Source organism: Mauremys reevesii, linkage group 4 (genome assembly GCF_016161935.1).
Source record: "Mauremys reevesii isolate NIE-2019 linkage group 4, ASM1616193v1, whole genome shotgun sequence".
Taxonomy (NCBI): Eukaryota; Metazoa; Chordata; order Testudines; family Geoemydidae; genus Mauremys; species Mauremys reevesii.
Window position 1 is genome coordinate 125,917,662 of NC_052626.1, and position 20,501 is coordinate 125,938,162.

Consider the following 20,501-nt stretch of genomic DNA (forward strand, 5'->3'; position numbering starts at 1 on the left):
AAAGCAAAATGCTTCGTTTCTCGGAAGAAACACCCCCCACCATCGCAGGAGAACGGCTGTTTAGAAGTGAATGCCGGAGCGGAGGGTGCCCATAAAATCCCACCTTGCCCTGAGCTTTGGCTTCCTCGGGCTCATCCCTTCACTGTGCGCCTCAGGCATGTGCTGATCTTACAAAGGGCTTGCCCAGTGCACTGTGTGATCCATTTCCATTGTCCTGTGTGACCTTTTTCCTCCTTCACATCTGTTCCCAGGAGACCACTAGGATTATTTCCTTCCCACCTACTCCATCTCCCTCTGCCTTTGTCTTTCTGTGCTAATTGGAATTCCCTTTGGGCTTCTCTTACCCATAATCCTCACCTGTATTCTCGGGGTCCTTCTTCCCCATCCACACCTAGCTGCTTCACTAGCCACAGCATTACCTAGAACCACTGGGTCTTCCCTGCACCTTGTCTAATCATTTACACCTGTGCAAAGCATGTGTAATAAGCTACCAATTCAGCATGAGAGTGCTTTGCCCAGAGAATCAGGTCTGCTTTATCTACCTGCCTCCCATCCAGCTAGATTACCTGCCTGTGAAACGACCTTGCCACCAGTATCTTCTCTTCTCTTTGCAGCTGCTGACTTTTGTGCCAGCTTCCTTACCCTCCAGCTCTGCCCATATCTTGTTCGTCCACTTCCTGACAGGGCATTCTGATGCCACTCAGCTAGCTAGATCCTCAGCTGGTGTAAACTGGAGAAACTCCACTGAAGTCCATGGAGTTCCAGCTACAGCTGGTCAAAATGTTTTCTAGCACAAAAGTGATGCTAGGGCGGGGTTTGGTCAAAATGTTCAGGGTTTGCGATTGAAAAAACAGAAATCGAAATTAGAACATTTTTTGGTGAAAATATTTGGTTTTCCATAAGCATTTTGAGTTTATGGGTTTCAAACCCCCATACCTCGGTACCAAAAACTGTTTCTGAAAACTGAAATGTTGGGCAATTTCAATTTTTCAATGAGAAAACAAAAAATGTTCATGAGAAATTTTGAAACTTTTTTTTTTTAAATTTCCAGCAAAAAACAATTGGCCTTTTCCAACTAGCTCCAGTTACCCTAATTTACACCAGCCAAGGATCCAGCCAATGAAGTTACTGAGAGATCTGACTGAGTAGCCCAAAGGGATTGACCCAGGTGGGTTCGTGCAGGTCTGATGGTTTCGCACTGGGTCCTCACTCCTCCAGTCCATCAGATGATCACTTTGTATGTTGTTGTTTCATAAACAAATTCTGCAAAGAGCTTAACTGAAAACTTGGAAAATAAATCAAATCAGGACTTTTCTCTTTCCTATTTAATGAGCCGCATACAGCGATCTGCTGGCTCTGTCCTCTCTTGCTGCATTTAGAGCTCAGAAGCTCTGAGCAGTGGCTTTGTTCTTTAAATCTGCCACTGAGGCATCATGGCCTATTCCCCACCTTTCTCTCTCTCTCTGATGGTGTAACATGAGCCAGTGCTTAGGTGCTCTGCTAGTAGGCAGGGTCAGCGTGTATTACACATTCCCCTCTGTGCCCAGTCTACAGAGGAGATGAGTCTCTCACGGTCCCAGCGATGGACCCAGGCAGTTTAGCTCAACCTGTAGGGATCTCTGTTCGTTCTTTGGTGTGAGTCAAGAACGCTGGCTGCTGTGCTATTGTCTCTTGTGGCATTAGAGACAGGGTGAGCCAGCATTGAGCCGTGCCCAGGGTTGGGGAGCCATGAGCCACTCTGCCAGTGCCAGTCTCTCTTGCAGTCTGAATGGCTAATCCAGTGGCAAGAGTCTAGTCCCAGTGTTCTCTTATGGCAAGAATAAAATAACCCGCTTCAGTTCCCCTTGTACTATTTGCAGACCTGGGACAGGTGGGTCAAGCCCCGCCCCCCCCCAAAAAAACTAACGGGGGAGTAGCTGCTATGCTCACACTACAAGGGAGTGTGTGGGACAACGAAGGGGAAAACAGGAACAGGAATGAGGTCAAAGGGTTGAAAGTCAAGGAACCAGAGGGGGACACCCTCGGAGAGCACCCACTGCTCCTCAAAGGCACGAGACTGTCAGTAGACACTGCCCAAAGGGACTCTGCCCAGAGGTGTGATTGAACAAGGGAATGGAAATAGCTCCCACAGTTGCAGAGCACACCGCACCCCCCCTCCCAGCTTCCTCCTCCTACAGTGATGGAGGCCATCTTGGCCAGCACCAGGAGGAGGTTGATAAGGAGGTCCCAGTCCCGTGACTTTGTGCATAGATCAGGGAATGCAGGGAAAAGTGCAGCCAGAACCTGAATACAAGGTTCTGGAGGAGCCAGAAGAGGGGCTGCCACCTGATACACCTTACTCCAGTTTCCCTTGTCGTGGCAAGGGCTGATCCAGCTCTGAGGAGCTATGGAGCAGCACTGCCTTTCCCGTGGTCAATGTGGATCCAGTGCTGTGTCGCTGTGCCAGATCCAGTCTCTCTCTAGCAATGCAGAGAGCCCTGAGTAGCTTTGTCAAATTCATCCTCACTTTGCCATCACAGCTACTGGCTAATCCAATACTACACAAGACTGGGCACCACTGCCAGCCCATTGTTGTGACATAGAAGCTACATTGCTAGACCAAAACTCTCTAGCTCCTCCAGCAGAGACGAGAGCTGGAGCCTTCTGTGTGACTCTGCCATGGAAGGAACCCTCTGTTATTCTCCACTAACCTGGAGATTAGGAGCCAGATCCAAAGGCCACTGAAGTCCACTGATTTCATTGGGCTTTGGATCAGGTTTTGGGTCAGCTAGGAAATTGGAGCAGCATATTTTGATTTAGTTGGTGTTGGTCCTGCTTTGATCAGGGGTTGGACTAGATGACCTCCTGAGGTCCCTTCCAACCCTGATATTCTATGATTCATAGAGGAGCTGGAATTTATAACATATGAAGCTTCGTGCTTTATCAGGTGAAGGAAGGAATTAGAAACTCAGAGAGATTAGGATTTTCAGATTTTTGGGAGAGTTGGAAGAAAAATGTCAATTACTTTTCATGGGAAACATTGAAAGATTTTTTATTATAAACGTTTTCCTGACTGTTTTTTTAATGAAAAAGCAAAACTGAAAAGGATTTTTTTTCTTCAGTGTTCAAAACTAGTTTTTGGTTTTTTAAAAATTGACTTTTGTAAGCCAAAAAAACCCAACAATGTTTACTAGACCAAATAAAAATATGTTTTGACTAAAAGAATAAAATTGGGGTGTGGGGGGAGTGGTTTAAAAAAAATTCACCCCCTCCCCCCAAAAAAATGGCTGAGGGTTTTTTTTGACCTAAATGAAAAATTTCTGCAAACTTTTTTATTTTGGACCTGAAGCCATATTTTTTCATTCACAAATATTTTGATTGAAAACAAAATGTCAACCAGCTCTGATTTATAAACTTTCAGACCAGATGGGGAAACAGGTTGGGGAAAACAAGGAAGAATTAACACTGGGCTTTTCCCTTTCCAGGAAAACCTCTTTAGACAGAGCCTCTGCTGGTGTAAACTGGAAGTAGACCAGCTGAAGATCTGACCTGTTCTCTTTTAAACTGCACAGGTCAATTGTAGAGGGTTGCGTGGGATCTGAACAGGAAGTTTCATTGTGTGTTACAATGGGCTCTTGAGCATGATTGCTGATTGATTATATGGTTCCTTTTGCAAGGACAAGGGGTTTTATAAAGGTATGAATTCTATGTATACAGGGGAAAAAAACAGGAGTACTTGTGGCACCTTAGAGACTAACAAATTTATTTCAGCATGAGCAGTAACTTGCCATCAGCCTCAGCTGAAATGCCACCACCTCTGGAGTGGGATGTGGCATTAGAATAGCTTGGGTAACACTCCAAGGGTGCTCTAAAACAGAAAGTGGGAGAGATTACCATAACCAGCTGGAGCAACTGGGAAATGTAAGTGGATAGGATGCAATTACCCACATTAGGTGGGACAATGGCACTGGCATCCCTTCTCTGGTGAAAACCTCCATGGGATCTTTCATGATGACATGTGGTCAGGACATCTCACCTAACAGAGCACAGTATCCCCTAACACCATGCTGGGGCACTGGTTCACTAACAAGTCCAAGCAAAGTGCACCCACCCTACTGGATCACCAATACTATTTCCTATAGCATCTGCATTGGTTGCCAGAGATCTCTCATCCAAGGACTGACCCAGCCTGGCCCTGCTTAGCTCTGAGAATCAATGTAACCACTCGTTCATGGTGCATGAAAATAAATGGACCAGCACATTCCTTTAATGTCCCCCCAAAACATCTAGACCTCCTGGCTGAGGTGCGGTCAGAACTTGGTATCAGATGACTTGGGTTGAGAACTGGGGAAGATGCTCATTTGGAGATGTGACTTCCAGTTACTGCGTGATGTGATGAATGATAGGTCTCTGAGGGGTGAGATGGCCGTTTCTCAACATGCTTCATGAAACACATTTAGCCTGGAGACTAGTGATTGTTTCTATTAATGGCGGCCTTTGTTTTACACATTGTTATTTAAAGAGGTTTCTTCGGACCAGAGGAGAGAGAGAGAGGATTAGATATGCTTAAGAGGATCCTTTCTATCCAAATATTAGAACCTTCTAGCTCGATTGTCAGAGGTGCTGAGCGCTCTCAGTCCTAGACAAAGTTAATGGGAGCTGTGACTGCTCAGGCCCTAATTAATCTCCCGTTGCAGCTATTTGTGCTGGTACTGGACACCCTGGCAATGCTCCGAAGTCAGAGTACTTTGGTTCTGAGCCCAGCTCACTGAGAGACTTCTGTCAAATTTGGGGACAGGTACTTCTGTTATTACAAGCTCTGGAAGCCAGGACATTGGTGTTTAGTTGGAAGAATAATGCAGATATCAGCCATCGACAGGATTTTGGTCCTGGTTAAAGTAGAAATGTTGCAAACTGAGCATGGTTTATTTCAGGAAGATGGAGAATATAATTCTTCTTCCCATAATACCCTTCTTCTTCAGTCCTGAGAAGGGCAAGCCCGTCCTAACACAGATGAAGCATTTCCCCCTCTTTTCCCTTCAGAGGGCATGACCCCAATCCCTTGTCCATACAGATGATGTGTTTGAAACGGTCTCAGCAGCCAGGGGCGGCTCTAGACCCCAGCGCACCAAGCAGGCGCTTGGGGCGGCCGTTCCCGGGGGGGGCGGCATTTGGCTCCGGTTGAGCTCCCGCAGTCGTGCCTGCGGCAGGTCCACCGGAGCCCGGAACGAGCGGACCTGCCGCAGGCATGACTGCGGCGGGTCCCGTCTTCCCGCGGCTCCGGTTGAGCTCCCGCAGGCATGACTGCGGCAGGTCCGCTGGTCCCGGGCTCCGGTGGACCTGCCGCAGGCATGCCGGCAGGAGCTCAACCGGAGCCGCGGGAAGAGGGGACCCGCCGCGGGACCGGGGAAGGGCGGCGCAGCGCTCCGCGCTGCTTGGGGCAGCGTGATTTGTAGAGCCGCCCCTGTCAGCAGCAGAAGTGGGGGAATCATTTGTTGCTACCCTGAAACATGGCTGTGTGTCTCCGTACTGGCATGTGTCTGTGTGCACGTTTCCATTGTGATCATCTCATCTGACCCCCTCTAGAATACAGGCCAGAGAACTTCCCCACAATAATTCCCAGAGACGATCTTTTAGAAAAACATCCAATCTTGATTGAAAAATTGCCAGTGATGCAGAATCCAGCATGACCCTTGGTAATGGTTAATTACTCTCACTATTTAAAAAACTGCATTATTTCCAGTCTGAATTGTCCAGCGTCCGCTTCCAGCCATTGGATCATGTTAAACCTTCCTCTGCTAGCTTGAAGAGTCCATTCTTAAATATTTGGTCCCCTATGTAGGTGCTTGTAGACTGCAATCACCCCTTAACCTTTTCTTTGTTAAACTACATAGATTGAGCTCCTTGAGTCTCTCACTAGAAGGCAGGTTTTCTAATCCTTTCATCATTCTCATGGCTCTTCTCTGCACCCTCTCCAGTTTATCAACATCCTTCTTGAATTTTGGGTACCAGAACGGACACAATATCCTATCAGCCGTCTCACCAGTACTAAATACAGAGGTAAAATAACCTCTCTGCTCCTACTTGAGAGTCCCCTGTTTATGCATCCCAGGATGGCATTAGCCATTTTGTCCACAGCATCACACTGGAAGCTCATGTTCGGCTGATTATCCACCAGGCCCCCAAATCTTTTTCAGAGTCTCTGCTCCCCATCCTGCAAGTATGGCTTACATTCTATGTTCCTAGATGAGCGCATTTACATCTAGCCATGTTAAAATGTGTATTGTTTGCTTGTTCCCAGTTTACCAAGTGATTCGTATTGCTCTGTGTCGGTAATCTAGCCTCAGCAGGAGAAAAAAAACTTTTGTGGTGATAATCAAGATGGCCCAGTTTAGACAGTTGACAAGAAGGTGTGAGGATACTTAACATGGGGAAATAGATGACCCCAGCTGGGTCATTACACATATTGAATCTATTTCCCCATGTTAAGTATTGTCACACCTTCTTGTTAACTGTCTAAAATGGGCCATCTTGATTATCACCACAAAAGGTTTTTTTTTCTCCTGCTGATAATAGCTCATCTTAATTAATTAGCCTCTTACAGTTGGTATGGCTCCTTCCACTTTTTCGTGTGTGTGTGTGTGTGTGTGTGTGTGTGTGTGTGTATAAAATAATCTTACTATATGTTCCATTCTATGCATCTGATGAAGTGGGCTGTACCCACAAAAGCTGATGATCAAATAAATGTGTTAGTCTCTAAGGTGCCACAAGTACTCCAGTTCTTTTTAAGGGTGTTTTAATACTGGCTGCATGAGACCTCCAGCGTATGTCTCGCAAATTGAAGTCCTCCATGGTCACAGTTGTTTGTTTTTATTTGTTTTTTGCCTCTACACATTATAAATAGTTGTGTAAGGAGCCAGTCATCCTGTTCCCTAGTGTGATTTGGTGGTCTGTAGCACCCTATCTAGTACTTTATATGTTAAGACATTGATTCATAAGCATCTTAGTACTTCTTCAAGAGGAGCAGTGGGCATCCCCACCAGCCAACCAGATTATGGGTAAAATTTACCACTGGTGCTGACCCTTGTTTATTAAGGTAAATTTTGCCCCATATGCCTGGAGGGCTTCAGGGCCTGGCAATGCCATGAGATGTGCATCCCCTCGAGGCTGTAGTTGGGCAGCAGGCATGGCAGCCAGACCCCTAACCCAGCACCTGTGTGCTACTTTGCAGTCTGTCCGGCCATCTAACTCCCACTACCTCAGGCTGTGTCTATACTACACAGTTAACCTGGTTAGCCTAACCTGGCATCTCCGCTGCTAAGTCCTGCCCTCAGTACTGTGTCCTCACTATTTCTGCGTTCACCCGTATCTGTCTGGGCATATCCCATGGTTCTTTGGGCTGAAATGCTCTAGGATTCTTTTCCAGGCAATTGCGAGAGAATTTCTGTCCTTTCGGGGGGAATTGTGGGAAGGCATTGGAGGACTATTAGAACTCGAGTGATTTGCTTGTGTCTTCACTGCAAAGTAGGCAGGTTTCCACTTTGCCAGCAGATCGAGGGACGTGATCATTCCCCTCTATTCAGCATTGGTGAGGCCTCATCGGAAGTACTGTGCCCAGTTTTGGGCCCCACACTACAAGAAAGACTTGGAAAAATTGGAAAGAGTCCAGCGGAAGGCAACAAAAATGATTAGGGGGCTGGAGCACATGACTTATGAGGAGAGGCTGAGGGAACTGGGATTATTTAGTCTGCAGAAGAGAAGAATGAGGTGGGATTTGATAGCTGCTTTCAACTACCTGAAGGTGGGTTCCAAAAAGGATGGCTCTAGACTGTTCTCAGTGGTAGCAGATGACAGAACAAGGAGTAATGGTCTCAAGTTGCAGTGGGCGAGGTTTAGGCTGGATATTAGGAAAAACTTTTTCACTAGAAGGGTGGTGAAGCACTGGAATGGGTTACCTAGGGAGCTGGTGGGATCTCCTTCCTTAGAGGCTTTTAAGTCCCAGCTTGACAAAGCCCTGGCTGGGATGATTTAGTTGGGGTTGGTCCTGCTTTGAGCAGGCGGTAGGACCAGATGACCTCCTGAGGTCCCTTCCAATACTGATATTCTATTATTCTATTCTATGATTCTGCTCGAGTTAAAGCATAGCCTGGGTTCTAACCCACACTCCCAGCTGGGTAACTTCCCACAGGCTCAAATGTCTCCAAACCCTGGTTAGAGGTTGTTCTGTGTGGAAGGTAGGGAGGGTAAGAGCCTGGGTAACTGTGCAGTGTTAACATACTCTAAGTCCTATTTTCCTGCATCAGCCTAGGGCACCAAGCAGCTGAGGGTTTTGCAATCTATGTAACTACAAGATTATGTACATATGTGATGCAGAAGTGATACCTACATAAGTCTGTGTTGATCTGAGTGCTATGTAGGAGAGAATGTGTATATAATTCATTTAGTAGTGTGTGTGCATGAGTTAATGGACCGGGTCATGGATGTGCAAACATCCATGTGTTTTTCATGCTAAGCGAGTACACAGTATGTGTGCATGAGTTATTTGTGATGTGCCAGTGTGTCTGTGGTGTATATGCATGGATGAGTGTACAAGGGCATGAGGGTGAGTACATATGTTTTTGTGTATTTGTGCATGAGTGTGTTGCAAGAATGTGAGTAATTGACCAGAAGTATAGGAGTACATGAGTTAATGCAGCTCCCCACCCATGTGCATTGCCGGGTCCATGTGCATCTCTGCGTGACGATGCATTTCTGTTCCCCATTCAGTGCACGTGTGTGATCATGCAGGCACATCACTGAGCGCTGAGTCTTTGCACGTGGATAAGGTGGAATGGAACCTCTGATGCCCTTTTGCATGGGAAGAGACCATGGAGGTGCCCACTGCCATCAGCCGCTCTGTTTATAAAATGCCTCCATGCAGCTCCTTGGCAACAAACCCATTTTTAAACCAATTAGGCTGACCTCAGTTAGCACCTATATGTGTTGCTGGGAAACCAGCCTCCCTAACTAACAGCACTGATGGCAATTAGCATAGCAAAACCCTCTGATGCTTTGCAACTTTCCTTGGATGGTTTGCCCAAGCAGCAGCTTGGAATTGGGTGCTTCTGTGGAGGGCCGGCTCCAGCATTTTTGCCGCCCCAAGTGGCGGGAAAAAAAAAGAAGTCACGATTGGCGCCAGTTCGGCGGGAGCTCTACCGCTGCCGCTTCATCATTTGGCAGTGGGTCCCTTCCTCCGAGAGGGACTGAGGGACCCGCCGCTGAATTGCCGCCGAAGAGCCGGATGTGCTGCCCCTTTCCATTGGCCGCCCCAAGCACCTGCTTGCTGTGCTGGTGCCTGGAGCCAGCCCTGCTTCTGTGGCCCTGTTAGAACGCAGTGATACCCCTTGGGGCTGGGCAAATAGAACCGAGACAGCTTCCTTGGTAAAGAAGCCTGCTGATCAGCCTCTTATTCACAAGTGCTCACATAAGCCAGGTGTCATTCAAACTGGGCACCAGCTGCACATTTTTAACAGGAGGCTGGGGGGGTGGGGGGAACTGACCACTGGAACAGTTTACTATGAGGTGGGGTGGATTCTTCCGTCCTTGGGCCCTGTCACAGGGTGGCTGGCCCCTTAAGGGCCTCAGCGCCCCACCTGTGGTGAGATCAGCACATCTCCCCAGGTGGGACAAATGAGTCTGGTCATGTGGCAGGAAGGTCATGTGACTGACTGACCAGGCTCAGGGATATAAGGGAGAGTGGAAGGGCAGGTTGGAGGCATCTGAGCCAGCCACAGGCCAGCCGGAAGCTGCAGGTGAATGCTGTAAGGATCGGGGCTGTTTGGATTATAACAGGGAAGGGGGGCTGGGGGCACCTGACTCAGGGAGAGAACTGGTGTCTGAAGGGGCCAGCTGGTGTGAAGTGCTGCATTGTTCTGGAGAGATGGCTATGGGCTCCCTGGGTTAGGGGGAAGGGTTGGGGCCTGGAGGGCCAATATGTGTATGGACTACATTAATTGTTACCTCCCCCACCCCCTTCCAGATGGAGAATGTTTTAAAATTATATATACTGGGTGGAGTTTTTGAGGAACTCTGTGAGAGAGGGGAAACTGAGGCAGGGTGCTGCAGAGCCACCACAAGGGAGTGCTCAAGAGGTAGAGACCCATTTACAAGCCTCTCTTCAAGAAAGCACTTAAGCATGCTCTTAACTTCTAAGCGTGTGCTTAACTACTGTCCTGAATAAAGATGCTTCGGTGTCTACAAGATCTGTAGCTGTTCAACCAGGGTAGGGATTGAGGTAAGGATTTTGGGGTGAGGTTCTCTGGCTTGTGCTATGACCCTCTGACCTTAGGAATCTCTGAATTCACCAGGATGTTTGAGGAAAGCCCAAGTGTAATGAACATTCTCGTGAAGAACTGAATGTGCGATAGATCAGTAAGTAACACTAAACTTTTGGGGATAATTTGCAAACCTAAACTTTGTAAATGGAAAGAGTCCTTTACTGTCCTCCAGGCAGGGAGCTGGCTTGTGACCTTGCTAGCCAATTAAGCAGCACAACTAGAGAATAATGAGTAGCAAGCAATCCACAGGCTGACTCGGGTTTGCACAAACTTCTGGTTGAATGATTACGAAGAGCCACTAATTTTGGGCACTTCCATTTGCCCCAAAGGCCTCAAGTTGAGCACCAAGAAATTGAGGCACCTGAAATCAGTGGCCACTTCACAAATATTTTAGGCTCAAATCAGTCAGAACTGTGACCTCTTAACAGGCAACTTGTGGTCTGAGAAAGGGCTGGATTTGTTGAATAAGCTGTTTGCTGCAATAGTTCACCTGGCTATAGTGATCTTTCTTTACAAACCCCAGTTGGTGGCTTTCTACAAAACCAGAGCCTCTTTTCTACCATGGGCCTGATTCAGCTGTTGCTTATATCCCAGTAAACAAGGAGTTAGTACCACTGAAATTGGAATGGGGTGCATCAGAGGTCAGAATCAGACCCTTTTGTGTCTAAACCTACACACAGAAACCTGATGGTTATACAGAGTGTTTCCAGGCACCATCAAATTGACTGACTAACAGCTTGGGTTTTTTGCTGTCAAAGAACTGATTTCCTGCCCTTCCCTAGAAGTTCTCAATGTGGTGATGAGGGAAACCTCATAGACATCTGTTTTCAAGGGATAACCCCAGTGCGGGGTTCTTAGGAGTGATCTATTGTCTCTGTGACTGTGGCAGGTGAATGCAGAATGATTCCAAGAGCCCTGCATGTTATCAATGGACACTTTGTCTGGTCATGAATGAGGCCACACTTAATTTAAGCAGAGGGAAGCTTGCTCGATCTTGGGTTGTGTTAATGGTGGTAAAATCTGGACTGGTCATTAATGTTCATGGAGGATGCAGTGTAGGACGGACATGCTCCATCCTCTGGTGGTGCTGTACTGGGGGTGAATTAGGCATCAGGATTTTCTGAGGGAAGGTCAGGCCTGAAGTAGACTCTGGAGGACTCTAAAAGTAGAACTGATATTTGAGCTAATCAAAAAAATTTTTCAATGAGACACACCGTTTTTTTTCTGAAGGGGGAACAAAGGTTGTTTTTTTGTTTTGTTTTTTTGATGCAAAAGAGAATTTTAATTTTGGTTGAAATTTTCTGATTTTTTTTAATGAATAACCAAAACACTTTTGATTTCCAAAAAAAATAAAAAAAAATTCTACTTAAAACTTTTTGGCTTTCATAGAAAAATTTCTGTGGGAATCTTTTTTGACAGTTTTAAAATTTCTCATGGAAAACAACTGGATTTTTTTTCCCAACCAGCCTTGCCTGATATGTAAGCATAGTAGGGTTGATAGCTGCTGCTGCTATCTCCAATTTAAAATGAGAGCTGAGGGAATAATTCATAACGAATCATCAGTTGGTTGAATTCTGCTTTTCTCTGTTTGCCGCCCACAAAATCCCGTTTCATTTGTTTTTCATAATTATTTGTAAAACAAAAACAAAAAACCCCCAACAATTTCCCCTAGGAACAACTCATTATCCAAACTTCCAAGATGTTGGTTTGCTATATGTGTCTGTGCCCTGATTGGATGATCTCTGTAATTAACCAAAGCAATGCATATTTACTACTGAATGTTCCAGTCTATATTCACCCTCAGTGAATGCTTGACTTTCAAATGAGCTTAAAATTCATGCTGTGGTAAAAGACCATTCACGGACAGCGACCATGAGAAGGTTGGGAACATGGCTGAATCAAAACTGGTTTTAGAATTCACTCCTCTCTGACTGAAAGCCCCGTCCACTGCTGTCTCTTTCCAGCAGGGAAAGTTCTTTCCTGAACTGACTTTTTGCCCTCTAGGTTGATTAAGGATTCTCATCCACACAGATGAGCCCTATTTTCATAGCTTTTTAGGTAGATGTGGGCTGTGGTCTCTAGGGGACCATACTCAGGAATGGGTCCTTTTAAATGTAGGATCTTGATGAGGCTCTTCTGAGGGTTTCTGCACATCTAGGTCATGGTCATCTCTGATTCTGCCCAATGAAGTTTCTTTGGCTGTAACCTCACTTGTGTCCATTTTCTTCACAAAGGCTATAGAAAAACCCAGGAGTCTGAACATCATAGCTGGTATCTGCCATACCCTGAGCCTCTCTCTGTTCCCATCACTCTGCAGCTCTTCTTATTCTCTGCAACACCCCCAATCTCCCATATCTTCCAGTCTCTAACAGCATACGGACCTCTCTGTCATTTCATTGTCCTTCACTGGTCTCTGCTCCACCACCCCCACCATCACACAACATGATGTTGCATCTCCACTCTGCCCTTCCCCTGCACGTTGACATTGACAACTGAGTGCCAGGAGAGGAGAATCAAACTGGGAAGTGCTCTCCTCCAGCTGAGTGCGCTGTCCTTGGCACTAGCCACCTGTTTTTCTGGCCACGTTCACTTTTCTGTAAGGGGAACAAATCTATTCTCTCCCATGTGCATTTGGGGAAAACCCCGTGTGCAGATTTGCTGCTTTCCTCAAATCCTTAAGTGTAACCTAAATAAAACAGGGCAGGGATGTTCAGCCTCTCCGTCGAATTGCTCCAGAACAGCCATGAGTGCAAATGAGTGGGTGGAACATAAGGGGTCACTGAGTTTGGTGATGGAGTCTCATAATTTTTTTTTTAATTACTGCAACATAAGGGGTGAGGGGTGACCTCTATTTCCCATCTCCTTAGCCACCCCCAGTTTTGGTGATTTAAGCTGTCTCCGTCTTGCTGTCTGTGCCCGTTTTGTCTATCCAACAACTGGATCGTTAAGGTCAATGGTAACCCTAGCCCTGTGCAACATCAGAGCAATGGAGCACGGGGGCAGAAACCTGTAGCCTCCACAGGGGCAGGAGGCTTTGGCAGCTGGCTGTGTCAGGGGAGCTAGTCACTAAGGAAGCATGGGGGAGGAAGAGCCGTACTGGGGGAGGAACAGGGAAGCAGTTGTGCCTCCCCCCATAAGGCATGTCTATGAATGAATGTCCTAGCCCCAGTAGGCTTGAGCTAGCGCACTTAAAATAGCAGCATTCTGGGCGTTCTGGCTCAGGTGCAGGGGGGGACTTGGCTCTGAAGCTAAGAGAATCCAAGCTGGGACATCCACAACCCCAGCTGGCAGCGAGTCTCCCAGCTGCAGTGTAGACCTACTAAGCAGGCCGTTGTGCAGAGAGCCGTAGATGTGTGCTGATGGGGCCAGGTGCCCTGAGCATGCTGTGTCATAGAACCATAGAAGATCGGGGTTGGAAGAGACCTCAGGAGGCCATCTAGTCCAACTCCCTGCTCAAAGCAAGGCCTGCACATTTGCTCTGTGATTGGCTACAGCTTAACCCTTGCTCTGTGTTGGCCGCTGTGGGGCCAGGGCTGGGAAAATGCTGATTTGTCAAAAAGGAGACACTGTTTGCAGGGAAGGGTCCGTTTCAGCAAATTTCCACTTTGAAAAATTGGGGGGCAGGAGGGGAGAAGAAAACTATTGATGTTTGTGAAATGTCCCAGTTGAACGTAGCAGTGAAGTAAAGGGGATCAGAGCCCAGTCTTTGGGTCCTTTGATGGGGTCAATTAAAGCCCTTAAAGAGACCAATCTCCTCTATCACTAGCCAAGCAGAGCTGAGCACTTCTATTTCAATGGGACAGCTTAAGGAGTAGGGTACTACTCAACAATTGGGCTCTTTGTTCCTGCTGTAGTTTGGAACGTACCATGATCCACACTAGACAGGCAATCAGGAGACCTGGGTTCTAATCCCAGCTTTACTGGGGACCTGTTCAGTAATTGCTTCCCTTCTTTGCCTCAATTTCCCCATCGGTACAAGGGGGATAATGATACCAACCTCCCTCAGTATTGAGACCTGTGTGTGAAAAGTACTACCTAAGGGTGATGTGACTGGCCTGATTTCCCTGCCAAGCTTAACAAGCTCACAGGAGTGTGTAGAAAAACCTCCCTCTTCTTTCAGAAGGAAAAAAATGGGGGTTTTTCCGAGTCCTAGTTAGCAAAGGGCAGAGATTAGAGAAGTCATGGTTGTGTCTTTCTCCCCCCTTCCTCCCCCCCAAGCTTGTCTGTGGATCATTAAAAGAACAAAAAAATTAAAAGCAGGGACTTGTGCCGGGAGCGCTCTGCAAACTGTTCAGCGGCTTCCTTTAGGCTGCAGATCACTGACAGATTTATGTCAGGGCTGCTAAGTGCTAAATAACCATTTCTGACATGGTACCTTCTCCACCTCCCCCACGGGCCTGTTACCAAATTTGGAGCAGCAGTGCAGGCCAAGGCTGTGTTTACACTACAGCCTAATGCCAGCACAGCTATAATACCTAGTCCTGCCACGAGTGCAGGGGACTGGACTAGACGACCTCTCGAGGTCCCTTCCAGTCCTGTGATTCTACATGGATCAGGGAGGGGTGTGATCCCTGACCGTAGGGTGACCAGACAGCAAATGTGAAAAATCAGGATGGGGGTGGGGGGTAATAGGAACCTATATAAGAAAAAGACCCCAAAATCGGGACTGTCCCTATAAAATCGGGACATCTGATCACCCTACCTGACCGACAGCCATGCTGGCAGCAGTTCCTAGTGTGCTTTTACTGGCATTGCCTGTTCTGCTCGCAGGGAGTGGTTTCATTATGCCAGTGGAAAGCATGACTGTGGCCGATAGCTGCATCCAGACCAGGAGCACTTTGCTGGTGTAGCTATACCGGGGTTGCACGCCAAGGCCAGTGTGGACATAGCCTGAAAGAGAACCTAGCTCTGCGTTTTCTTCCATTTCCAATCTTGGGGCCAGGCTTGCCCTGGACTTTGCCATGCCTGTGACTCATCTGCCATTTACCTCAAACAAGCTTGTCATGGAGCTATTCTGTAGCAGTGTACGTGTCTGATTTTGGTAATTAGGCGTATTCATTTACCTAACAATTCCGGTAATTTTAACAGGTTTGTGAGTCACAGAATATTCATGGTTAGCACCTCTAATGTAACCAAGGGAAAAGAGAAAAGGCCACAGCTCATAGCACTAATAATGCCTCGTCCTTCTCCCTGGCATCTATTGTATCTCAACAGATTTTACAAACAATGTGTTGTTATTTGTATTACCATAGCACACAGAAGCTCCCGCCATGGGCCAAGATCCCATTGTGCATGGTGCTGTACCAACACAGAACAGAAGAATGGTCCCTGCCCCAAATTCTAGCTTGACAATAAGTCAATATTGGTATTTGGGTTTTGCAGATGGGGAAACTGAGGCAGTGAGGAACAAAACCTGTTTAGGTTTTAATACCTGGTGCATCATCATAGTAAGTAGCTGGGCATCTTCGAGAGAGGTCATGTGGTTGATTCTCCATCCCTTCAGATCTGTCAATCAAAATAAGGTGTCTGTTTCTGAAAGAGCTGTGTCAGTGAAACCGTAAGGTATTGGGCTGGCTGTAGAAAGTGGCAGGTGAAATTCTCTGGCTGTGCTATGCAGGATCAGACAGCACTGATCACCCTGATCCTTTCTGGCCTTGGCATCTGTGAATCATAAGTGATTTGCCTAAGTCACACAGAAAGGTTGGGAAGACCAAGGAATAGAATCCAGACCGGCTGCCCCCTTTCCAAGGGAAACCTTGGTTCCGAGAAACATGAAAGCTGTAACCTGGCCCTACATTGGATACATCTACAAGTCCAAAGAGCCTGTTCTTTGCTGTCACGGCAGCTAACTACCAAGCTCCTGAAACAGACTCCTGCAAACACCAAAGAGGAGCCTGTTGCTCTGTGTGGCATGGAATACCCTCAGCAGACAAAGAAACTTATGATCAGCAAAGCTACTAATGTTTCATCTAATGTGTATTAGACCTGACATGTAGCTGTGCTCTGCGATTTTTAGAATTAACATTATGTAACTTGGTAAAAAGCCTGACTAATGTGCAGCCCTTCCTGCTTCTACAGCAACAGAAACCAGAAATAGAGAGTAAGACTCAGGGATTTTGTAGTGAGAGGCACCAAACTGTTGAGGAATCAATTGGATTTTTTTTCCTTTTCCACCCAAAAAATAAGTAACTTTTTTGGGGGGCTGGACCTGTACATGTTGGGTTGTTGGTGGGGTTTTTTTGCAGCCTGGAATAGCCTTTTAAAAGGACCTTTCCTCTTCACGATGTTTAGAGATCTATGGAGAAGAAACATTTCCAATTAAGGAGAAATGTCTGTGGAAGAGCAGCAGGGCAGTTTTTTATTCAGATTCTCCAAAAAAAATAAATAAATAGCAGCTCATTTGCCTTTGCCAGAGTTCTGACAAGACCTTGTTGCTAAGTATGGTTTTCACATTGAACTCAATCCTGGCTTGATGGCCTTGGGGTCTGATTCCTCTGTTTAACTGCAGGGCCCAAGTAATGGCAGTGCCAGCTTTAATTAAATGTGCATCTGCTCTGGGCTGGAGGTATCATTTGGTCTGCATGCCCATTCAGTCCTTGGCACCTCTGTTGCAGGAACAGGGCCGGAGGTGGCAGTGACACCTGTTGGCTGGACTGGAGTGAAACCATAGACTCATTGCTTCGCATGGCTCACTGAATAGCCCTCTGGGTGTAACGGGCCATTGCTACTAGCCCAAGCTGGATTTGAACCTGTGATTTAGCAATAAAAACCTCCTTAGCCTATCAGCAGTCCCCTGAGTCACCAAGAGGCAGCCAGCTGTGGCTAATCAGCTGCAATTAGCCCTTGTGGCAGGGTTCTGAAGCTAGAAGCCTAATTGGAGCTGTGTTGGGATCAGAGACTATTTCCACAAAATTTAGATTGGTAACTTTACCTGAAGTTGTTTATGGATCCAAGGTAATTTCTCAAACTCCCTCATATTAACAGATGCATTATTAGGTCAATGCTGCTGAAAATACGGTGCCCGAGTATGTTAAATTCCCCCCCCCCACACACACACACACCCTGGGCAGGCCCTGGAAATGGCTGGGATTGCTACAGCTCACGTGTTCGCTGCACTGAAATTCGGTATATACACACATTGTGCACACAGGCCCATCCAAGGTGCGTACACACTCACTGCACAAAGACCCATCATGTGTCTATATATGAGCACACTCAGCCATACATTAATGACACCCACAATGCATGAGCACTGCGTGCAAAGGATACACCTCCCCTCAAGCAGTGCGCACGCGCACACACTGTTGCAGTACACTGCACAAGGCCTGTCTATGCATATACTATGTTTGCACATACCTATACCCAGGCACAACCCCCACATCTGCATACTTGACCCATAGGACACATCTGCCGGCACACTGCTGTAGATTCAAGCTCGCACTTGGAAAACCATGTGAGGGTCTGGTGTGGATGGCAGAAAAGAGACACAGTCCATCAAGGTGTGGGGTAGTATGGTCCAATAATGAAGGCACTGGAGGGCTGGCAGGATGCCTAGGGTCTCTTCTCAACTTAATCACTGATCTGCCTGTGGCCTGGGGCATGTCTGCATCCTTTCCTTGTCTATCTTGTCTCTTCAGCTTGCAAGGTCTTTCAGAAGGGGGACTTTCTCTTACTGGGTATAGGCACAATGGGACCCTGGACTTGGCACTATTCTAACACAAATGATGAGTGTATGCAGCCAGCCAGCTCATCTTCTATCCTGACCCTATGCATTAGTCCCTATTACTGCTCCAAAACAGGACCTCACTGTGCTATGTGCTGTACAAACACGGAGGAAAAACAGATGGTCCCTGCCACAAAAGTGCTGACACGCACATCACTCTGGTGCCGAGGTGCCTGTCTGAGCACTGGGCACCAGAAATCCTACATTCTTTTACCAACTCCTCCACCACCACCTTCAGCATGACTTTGAGGAAGTCACTTCAGCTCTTCCTTGACTCAGTTTTCTTCTCTGTAAAATGGGGATAAACATACATGGGTGTTCTGGAAATCAGTTAATACTTGTGAAGCCCTTTTAGATCCCAGGAAGACAGATATGTGCAAAGTATTGCACCATTTCTCAGGAGACTCCTGAAGGATCTGAGAAAATGGAAAGACCTAACAATCAGTTGGACAAGAAATAGACGTGGTATGAAAATAATTGCATTGCCCAGAAACAGTCTGTGCCTGGCTTCCCCAGCACTGCCAGTAAAAATCTGCAGTGCCTATTTAATGACAATAAAAAATGTCAGTTAGGCAATGCCTATGAGGAAATAAGAGAGCAAAGGCAGATGTGGTATAAGACAGTGGTTCTCAAACTAGGGCCGCCGCTTGTTCAGGGAAAGCCCCTGGCTGGCTGAGCCCATTTGTTTACCTGCCGCATCCGCAGGTTCTGCTGATCACAGCTCCCAGTGGCCGCGGTTCGCCGCTCCAGACCAGTGGATGCTGCAGGAAGTGGCACGGGCCGAGGGACGTACTGGCTGCAGCTTCCTGCAGCCCCCATTGGCCTGGAGCGGCAGACTGCGGCCATTGGGAGCTGTGATTGGCTGAACCTGTGGACACGGCAGGTAAACAAACCAGCCCAGCCCGCCAGAGGCTTTCCCTGAACAAGCGACGGCCCTAGCTTGAGAACCACTGGTATAAGATGCAGTCCTAGAATAGAGAGAGAGCTCTCTAGCTGAACTTTAAGCTACTAATATATGATTAGGTTGTCCCACTCCAGCCTTCTGGACAATAGCTTCTTGTTATGCCATGCTCTTGCCTCCCAACCACAACCCAATGGAAAGTAATGTTTCCTCCAGAAGGACCACAAAGCACTTGGCAACACACTTATACAAGGGCCATTTTCTCTGACTGTTGAAATGCAGCCACCTCTCAGGTGGAACACAGCAGCTGCTCAACAGCACAGTGCAACAATAAATGGCACTTCAGGACAGGAAGAAAAGAATTACAGCACTGTATCAGTATATCAAACAGCCGCTAAAACTGCAAAGGGGAAATATAAGTAATTCATCAGTATACCTAGGACACAAAGTGCCGTGGGCACCTTAGAGATCCAAATCCCAAGGAACATGGATGCTTTAAAGTAACAGCATGTGGTTTATGGGATGCGGGGAGGGATTATAGGTGTGGTTTTTGCCCCATCTCTGTGATGTGTTAATGGGAACCCATTTTAAATCCCAGCCATAAACAATAGATGTTACTTACAAGGCAAGCCCAGAGCATGCAACTGCGAAGTGACTGCAGAAAGGAGGTTGCTGAGAGAGCTGCTTTGGGTATTTTAATTCCTGCAGTTTTAGAGGCTGTCATAGTTTGCTGAAATAAAATGAAAGGGATGAAGGAAAATGGTCCCGGAAAGTGTCATGTTCCAGATCTAGAAAGAAAAACCCCTTCAAAGCCATGTATCTGAAAGATTAAAGTTAGATTCTAAGGTCTGGAAGCCTGGGTAATGATATTCCACAGAGGAAGTGGGAGAAGCTGCTTAGAAGTCACAGGTGCGATTTCCCTTGCTAGGACTTTTTCTTCCACCCCGGCAAGTGTTGCGTCTCCAAGGGAGAACCGTGTGGTATCCAGAGGGCAATAGCGTTCATGTAACCCACGTGAACCCAGGCTGGCTTTGTCTTCCTCTAGTGGCTGGCTCTCATGAGGATAAGAGCCTACTATAGCTGCCAAGGAGCATTTGACTCAAGTGACAGAGGCTTGTGCCTTTTAGTGCTGAACATCCAGCATTCAGCTCCCCCTGAGGGCCCAACACTCGTTGTTTCAACTTTGAAAACCTCTTGACAAGAAAACGTCTCCATTCCTTTCAACCAGCAAGATTGGCTTCCCTACATTGGAAAGGCTTCAGTGAAGCTTTCCAGCTCCCTTCCCTGTTTGTTTTGTGCTGTTTTTGCTTGAATGGGTTCAGGTTCCAGCGTTTCCTGAGCTGCTCTGTCTGCTCAAACAGGTTCTTTGACAAAGAGAACCAACCAAAGCTGGTGATCTATTGTAGGATGCGCACAATCAGAGCAAAGTGGCATGGGTCGAGCTGTGTGAATAATTGTTTTTTGAGTTTGAAGCATGTACCCCCATGTCTATATTGCTATTTTTGCCATGCTAGCCTGGGTAAAGCCAGCGCAGATATTTCTACCTGAGCTACAATCACACCTCCGATTACACCATAGACAT

At 47.0% G+C, this 20,501-nt stretch overlaps 1 protein-coding gene across 5 annotated transcripts in view; it reads left to right on the forward strand.

Annotated features, from left to right (window-relative positions):
- Positions 1 to 20,501, forward strand: part of KCNC4 (potassium voltage-gated channel subfamily C member 4) — a 52,221-nt gene that overhangs the window by 17,745 nt on the left and 13,975 nt on the right. Inside the window, exons 1-2 of one of the 5 annotated variants that reach the window (XR_005598460.1) lie at positions 9,698 to 9,770; positions 10,326 to 10,389. The exons of 1 other annotated variant lie outside the window; for it this stretch is intronic. Coding sequence is in view for 1 of the 4 variants with exons in the window: in XM_039538737.1 (XP_039394671.1) it covers positions 1,052 to 1,149 (98 nt within the window). In the remaining 3 variants the exon portion in view is untranslated. Of the gene's footprint in view, positions 1 to 1,051; positions 1,303 to 9,690; positions 9,780 to 10,325; positions 10,390 to 20,501 lie in introns of those variants that run through there. 3 more of the 5 variants (XR_005598462.1, XM_039538737.1, XR_005598461.1) reach the window with 3 other exon arrangements.